This window comes from Diadema setosum, chromosome 6 (assembly GCF_964275005.1).
Source record: "Diadema setosum chromosome 6, eeDiaSeto1, whole genome shotgun sequence".
Lineage (NCBI taxonomy): Eukaryota > Metazoa > Echinodermata > Echinoidea > Diadematoida > Diadematidae > Diadema > Diadema setosum.
In genome coordinates, this window is record NC_092690.1 from 25941978 (window position 1) to 25954945 (window position 12968).

Consider the following 12968-nt stretch of genomic DNA (forward strand, 5'->3'; position numbering starts at 1 on the left):
ACTAGCCAGGCGGACTACTTAGAATCAATTTTGACACTGAAGCAATATTTTGGCTAGCCGGACGGACTAGTAACTTCAGAATTTTTTGATTTTTGGCTAGTCCGACGTGATTTCGGGTGGCTAATGGCCAGCGGACCATCGCCAATTTCGAACCCTGCAGATACAAAATGTACCACATGTAAAAACTAAGGCTGGTGAACGTAGTTTCTCATTTTGTGGGCCACAGGCATGGAATACCTTGCCAAAGGAACTTCGCTTATATCACCATCTGTTTTGATATAAAAAAAAAAAATGAAAAAGTTTTTATTCTCACTTTAAATATGAATGTAAAGTGCATTGATCAACTTAGTGGAAACGGGCAATAGAGAAGACTATTTTTCTTAGTATTATTATCATAAAATGACACAGGGAAGAATACAATGTATATTGATGGGAACATACTCATATACATGTCACATTCATGAGGATATAACGGGAACTGTCCATTTTAACATATGTACAAAGAAAATTAGATGGCCAAGATGACCTTGTACATGCGAATCATTATCATATGACAGGAGTTATACTTCAGGTCTATACTTTTGATCATAATAATACTGGTAAACAAATCTCCTTTACATATGAAAGATTTGGCAAAGACCTTGTTTTGTTTGACAGGTTTTGTTACAGAATATCTTTGAAAGAGTTCATTTGAACACATGATCTCATTTTTGTATGAATGCATCTTCTCTGGACTCTCGGAGCCTACCACTAGCAGCATGCTTTCACTCATACACATTCTGAATGAAAATCTGTGCTTTTCTCAAAATCAACAGGGGATCAAAGAGCCACCTTAAAGGTAGGGAATCCCATTTGCATGCCTTAAATGAAGAGTTGTATAAATACAGTGGTATGTTGAAGAGAGTATCATTTTAGAAACTCCCATAAAGTATTGAAAGTGGAAGGTAACATTTAGTACATTTTTATTGACCGTTAGATTTTGAATTGATTTTTTTTCGGGGCTCACTGTAAATTCCAGTACATTACTAGTCTACCTTTGCAGACCCATGCACTGCATGTGTGTTTATCATGTATACTTTGTGAAGAAAGTTCATCAAAACTTACAAACATTTCTATATACATTCTTGCCACACACTCTATATGTTATTACATCAGCTCTTATACTTTTAGATTTGTTTATTGATAAAAAAATACAGAAGACTGCAACAAAAAGGCTTAAGTGTGGCTGACACACAGAACTACTGAGCAGTTGAGTTTTGTGCACTATTCAATTGTAGATAACTGTTGACTTCCAAATTTCTCAGCAGTGGCCTAAACAAGTCCCCTGAGGTACATATTTAATGTTTTGCTGCATTTTGGGAGGTCTGTAAAAGGTATCCCCTACCCTTAAACAAGTACATTCGCAATAACCATGATATATAGCATGAACGCACGACACACATCGATAAAGGGAAACTGCCGTGCTGTAAAGAACAATGTGCTTCCCTCCCATTAAAGATATTCTCACATAACACCTTCACTAGATAAAATGCACCTAGATCCCTTCTGTACTATTTTGACCTCATATAAATGCTCTCTATTGTGTCACGTAAATCCGGTATCTGTCGAAACGCAGGTGTGGCGTGGTATTGAAGGACAATTCTCTGCCTTTGAAGTCTGACATATGAAAGTTCACAATCACATGTCTAAAGTAATATTGATGACACTTAAAAACACGCAATCTTCTTCTCACCATCAATATTTCATTGACCAGTATGAAACCTGTGGACATTTGTTACGAGATAAACTAACATTAAGTGACAATGGCTATGCAAATTCAGTGTAGAATTATAGGTTTCTGAAACACACACAATCTATTAAAGCAGCAGTAATTACTGCAAATACTGCAGAAAAAAGAAAAGACTGACATTGAAAGAGAGAGGGGGAGGGCATCCATTATCCAAAAAATAAATAAATAAAAACTTTTCATTTACCAGGGCCCTACTTCGCTTGCGATATCACGCTCATTTCATGATGCTTAGTATCGTAGTAAACACCCTACTGCAAAATGAAACTGCTGCCCACACAGCACACTCAGCTAGCTTAAACTTATACATCAAAAGTTTACACATCCAACTGGACCCCACGGAAGACCAGCTTAGCATAACTGAATATGGACTATCCAGCCATCTGCTGAGATGGAAAATGAACAAACAAACAAACAAACAAACAAACAAACAAACAAACAAACAAACAAACAAACAAGCAAACAAACAAACAAACTCACCTTCTGACATGAAGAAAGGTATCCTAAACTGGCCGGAAAGCACCCGCGCCCTCAGGTTGTGAAGGGTCTTCCCATCAAAGGGTAAAGCACCAGAGACTAATACATACAATACTACACCCAGACTCTGCAAAGAAGAACAAAATATTTGTTAGAAATAAGTTAAAATTACCTCCTTTTCTATTTTAATGAGGAACTTTCCATCCCCCACCCCATATTCAAATACTCTATTTCTTTTTTATTTATTTATTTATTTTTTTTTTTTTGGGGGGGGGGGGAGGGGAAGGAGCTATACTGTACATACCGCTGACTATTAAAGGCAATAACAAAATCCGTACACAAACATATTTCAAAATACGACATCAACACTTCGAGTCTAAGGTAAGTGACAGGATGACAAGACACAGTTATAATTGACTGGATTGACTAGATACCACTTCTGTGTTCCCATATGGAATCATAAGAATCAAAAATTTACTCATGAATTTTCTGTTGCTACCTTCAAAAGTTAGGGCACTTTCTTTTCGAGGAACACACACACACACACACACATCTAGAGTGCAAGTTTACCCCATTTTCTGTAAATTTACACGTGTATATAACATTAACAGAACTGAACATATCCAACAGTACAAGTTTCACCAATATACATCATGTAGGAATACATGCAGAATACTTTCTAGTTTCATATCTGTAAATGGATTTGCGATATTGGCTGACATTCGCTGCATTTCAAATTGCGTTTTATGTAGCTCACTACACTTATTTTTGCCTTCTCATGTGTCTGATGAATCATTTTTAGCTCTGTAAGTAATCAGACTGGCCTCAGAAAGACCACCATATCTTGTATGTATAGTTACCATGTGCAGTTATCTAGTGTACACCCTCCTGTCTTTGCTCATTACCATGTCAAGCAAAAATTAAACTTTATTGCTCTTGTTGACATTTTGAACTACACCACGGCTGGGGCAGTAGCTTCCAATGACAACCCTTTGACACATAGATGCACAATTCTACAGCAAAATCAAATGCTACGCAGATTTTTGCTCACAAACAGAAAGAAGAAAAAAAAAAAGGTAGAAGAAACCATAGATTAATTGAAACATCTTCAAAATAGAGTCAAATGCCAAAAATAAAGACAAAGACAGAGAATGATATGACTGCACTGGGGGTTGGAAGGGGTAGAAAACCTATGGAAAACCTATGTTTTTATCTTAGTATTACTGCCGGAAAAGGTAGAGAATTTGAATGGCTTGCTTGACACTGAAGGAGCAATCAGGAAGAGGGCATATATCGGTTTCCATGGCAACAGAGACACATCTTTCCTTGCACGCATGGCTTAATCACTCTTCTCCGGCTTCATACACCAAGGTTACGCCGACGAGGAAAGGAGGCTGAAAACGACGGGATGAAAACAAAATACAGAGCGAGACAGGATACCCACACACACATGATGATCTCATTAGCGCAGAGAAGTTCCAATCTTTCTAGGAAGAAAGGTCCTTGGGAGAAAGGATGCAGTGGGGGTGGGGATGGGAGAGAGAGAGAGGACATGTGCCACTGAAGACGAGTCACGTCTCAGAATCTCCCACTCCCCCGGGTGAACGTGTGCACGGTTGTACCCACATATCATCTCTTACGCCAAACTCTATTGTCAACTTCTGATGAGTGCAAGCCTAGGGCAGACTTAACATTTTAATCTCTTACTGACTGAATTCACACACACACACACACACACACACACACACACACACACACAGTCTGCAGTGTACATGACTTTATGAATGCACAGGATGCAATGCACTCTACCTTAAGATCAGACTTGACGTGCTTGCCCAAAACAATGAGCAGATCACAAAACAAAACAAAAAGATCAAAATAAAAAAACAATATCCCCATTCCCCTGTGTGGAATGCACCATTCAACTCTTGACGAAGAAAATTCCCAGCTATCACCGCACAAATTGGAAAGTGAACTTCTCGCAGCCCTGTGTAGTATGCATCTTTTCATATGTGTTCTCTCCTTATCGTGTACATGTGTGCTTTTGTACATACCAATCCGTTGCATCTTCATACATGATGTATTTGCGTGTACGCTTGAGCGTATAGTGTATTGATATGTATGATGCATTGTATGAAAAATTGAGTTTTAGCAGTATCACTGATGTTCAGAGCACCAATGTATTATTGATAAAAAGCAGTAAGAGCACAATACCAAAAGAGAACTAATTACATTAAAAAGTGCCGGGATACCAGACATGATGGACAAATCGACCCAACATGAATTCTCAGCCCCAATCCCCACATGCGCACCAATGCGTTACTTTTTATGAAGCCCTGCAAGTATGATACTGGTTTTTCCGATATCGAATACTGGAGCCCCAGCGGACTGCTTTCTGCTTACCCAGACGTCAGCCTTTGGACCATTGTACTCCCTCCCTTCGAAGAGCTCGGGGGCGGCGTAGGGGGGACTGCCACACCACGTCTTGAGCAGGTGGCCCTTTTCGAAGAAATTGCTAAAACCAAAGTCTGTGTTGTCGCAGCGAGAGAGAAAGAGAATAGGAAGGTGTGAAAGGAGAGAGAGTGGAAAGAGATAAAAATGAGAGCCAAGAGAGAATACAGGGAGAGATATATATAGAGAGAGATAATATTATGAAATTTGATATTTCTAAGTACTCATATAACGAAAACATGAACATTGGGTACATAACATTGACTCATTAATGAGTGAGTCAAATAACGTGGGTTCCGTAACGGGAAGCGAAACAAGAAAAACATATCTGACAAGATTTCAGTTAAAGACATAGTAAAAAAAAACAACAACAACAACCCGGAAACATAACGCCTCCGGCAACACTTCATGGCGGAGGCATATTAAAATGGTTACAGAAAAAAATAACAGGAACGGTTATGAATATGAAAATATTCACGTACTGAACATCATCACCTAAAGAGCCCTACAGCACTGTGGACACACAAATTGTATCATGGTTTTTTAAGTGGCAGTTACACTTCAAATCCTCTCCAAAGCAAGGGTGGACAACAAGTCATCAAAGGACAGCATAGTATGTTTTGCAATAGGAGCATAATGAATACTGGTTTACTGTTAATACAAGATATCTTCATGGCATGGAATTTTCGCGAATTGAAGCTGGGGAGTCTTTTCCGCACCATGAAATTTTTGTGAATTGCCACTGGCATTCAATGCATATACAGATGTAAGTGTAGAAGAAATTTTGCATGCATAATCATTTCACATGGTGTATCTTAGCTCTTGCAAAATTTGCAAAATTAATACGCACGCAAACATTTCTGGATTTATAGTAACTTTGCTTTGACTGCTGAAGTGACCACCCAACCTGCACTGCACAAATACTCTATGGATTACAATGCAAGTACAACTGTATAGTACAACAAAATTTACCATGCTTAAAATATTTTTCCTATTTACATCAGGCAAATCCATGTTTTAATGGCCAGCATGACTTACTGGTAAATTGGCTTAAATATCACAAATTTCAAACCTTGCAATACCAGTAAAGGGGTGGCAAAAGAAGAGTATATTAACTAAATCAACCGATCATCATAAAAAATAAGGGATTCGAAAATCTGAAACATTTTTCGCATATTGCAAGGAATAAAGATCTTATAAAAACATGGATGAAACAACCTCGAGCAGCAACAATGTACATTGTATGAAACAATGATTAGCAAGTTCACACTATACACAAACTGTATCTAGCAAGAGTGGTGCCAATTTCTCTTTCGGCTTGTCACTCCCTTTACAGTAATTTGCCAATACAAGTGTACATCCTTCCGCAAGACACATTTTGTGGTGAAAACCTCCAGGAAATGGTAATGTATTAGGGTATCAGTGGTGACAGTGTGATGTATAATGAGGTAAATCTTGCGAGTGGGCAAGGAGAACGTTACCACTACTTCTTGTGAGTGGGCAAGGAAAACGATACCACCACCTCATTCAAAAGAGCACTGTTCTGCCCGCACATGAGCGTTACATCAGGATTAAATGCAGGCCTTATCGGCAAAACCATCAACATCTTAAATGAATCTATCAAAACAAACACACAAACGCAGCCACTAGCTCCTGTATGCACACAATTTTTAGGCATGTGTACCTTATGATACACACACAGTGCTGTAGCAAGCCATTTGGAATTTCACAAAATCTGACGGGAAAATTGATAGGCAGTTGGCTCAGGAAATCATGTGCTCAATGAATGATTTTAAGCAAAAATAAGAAAACTTTATATCCTGTGATGAGAATCTTTTGGTTGATCTTAATCTTTGATACCTTTCTTCAGTAATCCAACACTTTAACACAGCTTCTCACTTCCTTTCAAGTTTTGTATGATTCACCATGTGACTTTTGTCATGTGACTTTTGTCATGATGAACTTGCATTGTTTGGAAAAGTAGACATGTGTGCTACTTATAGAGATCATTCTAGTGAAAAGAGAATGGGTTATTTCTAGTTCAGTGCTAGTGCTCGTGCTATCTCAGCACTCACACTGGCGATACAAACCAAACTTGAAATCCGTCCGTGTTGGTAGATTGACCTCAAAATTATGACATATTTCAGGTAGTTGGTGCTGGGCCCGGTGTTGAATGACATTTTCTGAACCAAGCTCCACTTTTTGTGTTTTGGCGATTTACATGCCTCTTCCCCACTGGCCAACACTAGCCCCCAGGATTATCATTTTTGTCATTTCAAGTTCGGCACTAGACTCCCATTTTAACTTCTCAGGCATGCATGCTCATCACTGGCTATCTCAAGTTCTATTTTGGCTTGTAAGATATTTTTGTTGGCTTCTACTTGAATGCCATCCAACCATATCTGCCACTTTTACATTCTTTTTTTTTCACTCAGCATTGCCTTCCCAAGGGCCTTTCTTACAAGTACCAGCCTGTCTAACCACCCAGCAAACCAGCCATTTTTTTTTTTTTTTTAATTAATGTGAAGTTGCTTTCTAGAGAAACATATACCAGCTATTCTAACATTCGTCTTGGCTCATTCAGTAGTCTCCGGTACCAGCTTCTTTTTCCATTTAACGCTGACCTCTTTTGACATTTATGTTAGATCGGTTTTCTATGCTGCCGTTGCAACTTTCCGACACGGTTCATCAGGATTCCGCTATCTGCTATTTTGACATTGCATGTTGTTATTCATTTATAGCTTTCAGTTTGTTTGTTTTTTGCTCTTATTGTTGTTTTGCAATTGTTTTGCTGTTGCTGTTGTTGTTGTTGTTATTGTTGCTGTTGTTGCTGTTCATATAGTTGTTTGTTGTTAGTTGTTGGTTTGTTATTTGTTGTTTGTTGTTTGTTTGTTATTTGTTGTTTGTTGTTTGTTGTTGTTGTTGTTGCAGCCATCATGCATTACTTTGACATTTATCCTGGCTTCTTCATAGCAGCAAAGCATGGCCGCCAGTTTGATTCCGGCTTCAGTACACCGGAATACCAGCTGTTTCTTGACACTTCCATGTTGACTATTTCATCTAAGCCAACTGTACTTGCTATTTTGACATCACATGCTGCTGGTTCTTTTTTTTTTTTCTTTCTTTCTTTCTTTCTTTCTTTTATAACTTTATAGTTGTTATTGTAGTTAAAGCTAATCTTCACTGCCAATTTGCTTTGCTGACATTCTCCACAGCTGTAAAACAGCATAATATTCCTGCTATGTTGACTTTCGCGTTTAATGACCTCCTCAGTACACCACCCTATCAGCCTAGTTTGTTTTACTTTTTTTCTTTCTTTCTTTCTTTCTGTCTTTTTGGTGGGGGAGGGGGAGGGCTGTTTTGACCCTTCAAATGTACTTTTTGATTAACAGCCAACTGTATTTACTGCAAGGAAGATTATTGTTGGCTATTTTCCAGCCAACAATACCTGCTATTTTGATACTTCATGCTGCTGGAATATTTTTTTTCCTGTTGTTGTTGTTTTGTTGTTTTGTGTTATTGTTGTTGTTCTTCTTCTTCTCCTTGTTGAAGCCTGTAACTTGACTGCCATTTTGCTGATTTTGTTCAGATTTTCTGCTGCTGCAGTTCAGTTCAGTTCAGTTCAGCTCAGTCATAGTTTATTTCCAATCAATCAACGAGAATCAAGAAAAAAACATAGTACAAATTTCCAATCAACGAAAATCGAAACATAGTACAAAGCATACATGTCATGAAATGATATTGTTCGAACATTTGCAAAAGATTCGTGTAGTATCCGAGATGAATTATATAACAACATACTAGAACAATAAATATATACTTCGTGGACGTGCGGAAAATAGATTCGATTGTGGAAGATAGTGATCCACTAAAAAGCAAAGCTTGTGGGACGTGGATCGCTAGATAAGTAATGAGTAAATAATATATTATTCGAGGGTTTTTTATAGCTATTATATTTGATATAGATTATTTAAATCATTTGTAAAAAAAGATATATATGTAGTTATATTGAGATACGCAGGTCGGGAAAAAAATATATAAAATATCAATGCTAATGCCCAGACACTGTTAACTGACCTCGTGTATCGGGAAAATATGACAAGGACAACACACACGTACGCGCATTACCCACACACATATAAGACACGAGACAGTACCGAGAGGAGAGAAGACAGTAACAATACATTCCCGCTGCATGATTTTTGCATTTGCTTCTCAGGTTCACTGCCCTATCAGCCATGCTCTTTAGTGGGTGGAGGTTAGTTGCTCTGACCGCTCACGTAGACTCAATCAATCAATCAGATCAATTAACAGCCAATCATACCTGCTGCGACGATGCTTCTTGCTGGCTATTTTTCAGCCAACCTTACCTGCTATTTTGACGTTCATGTTGGCGTCGAGGAGGAGGTTTTCAGCCTTGAGGTCTCTGTGGACGATGCCTCGCTTGTGGCAGTAGTGGACGGCGGCGACGATCTGCTTGAACTTCTGCCTCGCTTCCCGCTCTGTCATTTTGCCATGTGATATAAGATGATCTGCAAAAAAATAAATAGAAAAAATAGAAAAAATAAATAAATGAATAAAAAAATAAATAAACAATAAATAAATAAATAACATAATGAATAAATAAATAAATAACATAATGAATAAATAAATAATGACAGTACCTAAGGCTTACTGTATAAGCTGTTATTTCCGTGAGGGCTTGATTTTAGCGAATTTTGGGAATCACAGTAGGATCACAAATTTAACAACATAGGGAAATGTCTCCATGTGCTAGGGTAATAGTGCATTTATGTTTATAGCATATGCATCCATTCGCGAAAATGTCTATGACCTCCTCATTCGCGAAAATCTCATGCACGCGAAATAACATAGTATACAGTATACTGCACTGAAAGACAAAATTATTCCCTTTATAACCATAATTACAATGTCGCAATCAGATACAATTAAAGACAATCAAAGTATGCTAGCATGTGGTAAATCAAGAATTATTTCATAAAATGAGTGAAATTTCAAATGAACTGGCCCTCATTACAAGTGCAACATGCCAAGGGACCGGTCAGAATTATTCGCATTTGGGTGTCTTTTCTGCGGTGTTTCTCTTTCAGACCTTGGCAATATGTAATCATGCACCCTGCAGCAACTTTGAACATTCAGTATAATGTTTCACACTGCAGTTTACATGTATACCCCACTTTCAGTTCAGCAACAACCACTCAGCGGCAAAAAACAAACAAACAAACAAACAAACAAATAAATGAATGAATAAAAAAATAAATAAATAAAAAAAAGCCAAGTGTTTCAGCATTTGGGGCTAGCTCTTTTTTAAACAGAGGAGATCAGTATAACATATGTGTTACATAACAACATAATATAGGTTGGAGTGCCTGACAAACTGGAATTTCATAGGAGATGTGTGGATTGCAGTGCCAACGTTCACCTTTGCCAAGTAAACAATTATAAATGTTCAAATTGTATCCTTTTCTTTGTATCATTCTTTTAAATCTTAATTCTTAGAAATGCCACAAAATTCCATCTCCAATAAGCAAACGGCATCGAAACAAACAGCAAATAGATCACGGTGCTCTTCCCCCATTCTGCCCTGAAGTATTTTCTGCAAACACATTAGAAAGCAAAGCCATTTCTCCCTACAATGCATTTAAACTCAGCAAGTCGGTCTCACATTATGGCAATCAATTGTACCCTCTGATACCAGTATACCTGCAACTACATTTTTATATTAAAACAGTCATCTCCTGCTATGCTTTACGCTAATCCGCTCTCAATTCCTATGGCAAAATTTGTAAATGTCAACTTGTACCTTTGTAGAGCCTCACGCACGCACCTGGAACGGCTCTTCAGATTGCACGGACAAGAAATAGAATACTAACAATGACAAGTTCTCTTCCCTTGCGAAGCAAATTGAACTTAATAAAACATTTTATGCACCGAGTGCTGCCAACTTTAATAGGCAGCGTATCATTTCCCAGTCACGCATCTACATTTGTACCTTCCACTATCGATTTGTTTGAGGGGGAGTTTTACAGGAGTACTTTGGTATATTGCTCATTAGGAGCTAAAATCATGTCAGCCAGGCTCACAGATCGAAGAACTTCACAGGCTTTTGTATTTTAATAATGATTTGCTACTCATTTTGGGGAAAGAGCTGCAAAAACTTGAAGAGTTGATTTGAAAGATTTGTTAAAGTCTAACATTTGCTCCTTAAGATGACTGCAAAAAGTGTTACTGACTTCATAATACCATCATCTATCTTTTCACAGAATTTATACAACAACTATTGACCAATATGAGCATTGTCAAAGACTAAACGATGGGTCACAACGTGGCAACCTTCTACGAAAGACGCAGCGACTACATAGTTATCTCCAAGAGAGGGCGCTCTCTTGATATCTGCCCGCTCTGTGGTCCACTAACCGAATATTTCTCCTCCGCTCGCATACTCGGTGACAAGGTACATATATCTGTCCGTCTCCATGACCTGGTAGAGGCGGATGATGTGGGGGTGGCTCAGCAGCTTCATCACTTTCACTTCTCGCACAATCTTCTGCAGGTTGTCCCCCTCCAGTTGCGTCTTATCGATGATCTTTATAGCAACCTGCAGAATGTAAACGAATTTTGACAATAATAATGATAATAATAATAATAACAGTGATAATAATAATAATGATATCTTGTTTATCCAGGGTAGCCTCTTCAGTGTTGCCACAGCTCTACCAGAGGGCCCTGCTATTATCATTACCCTAGTGTCGCCAGTTACCCATTTTAATTACTAGGTCGAGAGGGACATGGTGGGTTAAAACATTTTGTCCACGAACGTAAAGCACTGGGCGGGATTCGAACTCGGGTCCTCCGATCAGGAGTTGGGAGTCTTATCCACTATGCCACAGCGCCCCCACTATGGTGACAACATAGATAACAACAATCTTTGCCACCAACATCATCACCATCTTTATCAATCTCAACATTGGTGTCATCAACAACATCATCATCTTCATCATTCCCAACATTGGTGTCATCATCAACATCATCATCACCATTATCACTTACTAATATACTGTAGGCGGGTCTCAGAGCCTCGTCAAGGAGGTTTGAAAGCCTGCTCAAAAAGTGATCTCTTGTCTGTCTGTACTACTCAGGCTGGTTTCACCCACACAGGCCCGATTGGCTCTGTTCCCATAGTAACCGAGTTCCCCTCCCATACACAGTTCAGCCTTTTGAATTTCTCACATAACCACAAATTAAAGGCATAATTTACCATTTGCAGATGAAATAAAAATCTTGCACTAGTGCTTCAAAATAGTTTTAAAATGTGAGTTAGGGACAGAAACGACAAACATAAAAATTCGAATTAGTATCATCAATATTAAGTATTATTAAACATACAAAATGTGAATAATGGTTATAATAAAAATGTTCCCAGTCTAAACCGTCTACAGTTACGGTTTACTGAGAAAAACAGTGATATCTCCTTATATTTTAGGTTTTATTGCAAAATTCTTATATGGTAGGATGTTTTGTGATACAACTGACCTACACATGGAATCAGATGTGATATTTTGATTTTTTTTTTAAATCACTGCTCCCAATAGTAAACTGGACCTTTAATGTGATACATGTATCTTTTTGGAATGAATTCTCATGACAGCAGATAAACTGTGTGGCAAGGTCCCACTGGTGTAAATGCCACACTTTACACTGACAAGTTATTACACCTTTCCTACAATTGTAGGTACAGTGTAGGTATTACACCTTTACTATTAAAGTTATTACATCTTACTAAAGGTATTACACCTCACTAAGTTATTACACCTTACACTCGGGAGTCAGCAAATGTGCCAAACTCTACATATGACAAGATTGGCTCATTCATACAGCTATCACTTCCGTGATATACAATTGTAATTGCTTTAACAGTTTGTGTAAGTTGTCCTTTGATCAACTCATCAACAGAATGGAGAATACAGAAAAGCAATAGTGATTTTGGTTTAATTGGTGTTGTTTTTCTTCTGAATGATGAAGCATAGGCCTACACAATGTAACCTTTGGAACAGAACTCTGGAGATTTTCTTTTTATTTCCATGGGTCAAGGAACTCAGTGATAGAGCAAAACTTGCTGATAAAAAACAAAACGTTTTAAAAATATGCTGTCTTGGTTCATGCCTTGTGGCTAAAATTTCAGGTCAACTTGATACAGGCATATCACATCCTACTAAGCTACACATTAGTGGAT

At 38.1% G+C, this 12968-nt stretch overlaps 1 protein-coding gene across 1 annotated transcript in view; it reads right to left on the reverse strand.

The window, feature by feature from the left end:
* The window catches only part of LOC140230046 (serine/threonine-protein kinase SIK3-like), a 120641-nt gene that overhangs the window by 15473 nt on the left and 92200 nt on the right, over positions 1–12968 (reverse strand). The window contains 4 exon segments of the mRNA XM_072310253.1: positions 2267–2390; positions 4667–4791; positions 9085–9246; positions 11153–11333. Of these exon segments, the coding sequence (XP_072166354.1) occupies positions 2267–2390; positions 4667–4791; positions 9085–9246; positions 11153–11333 (592 nt within the window).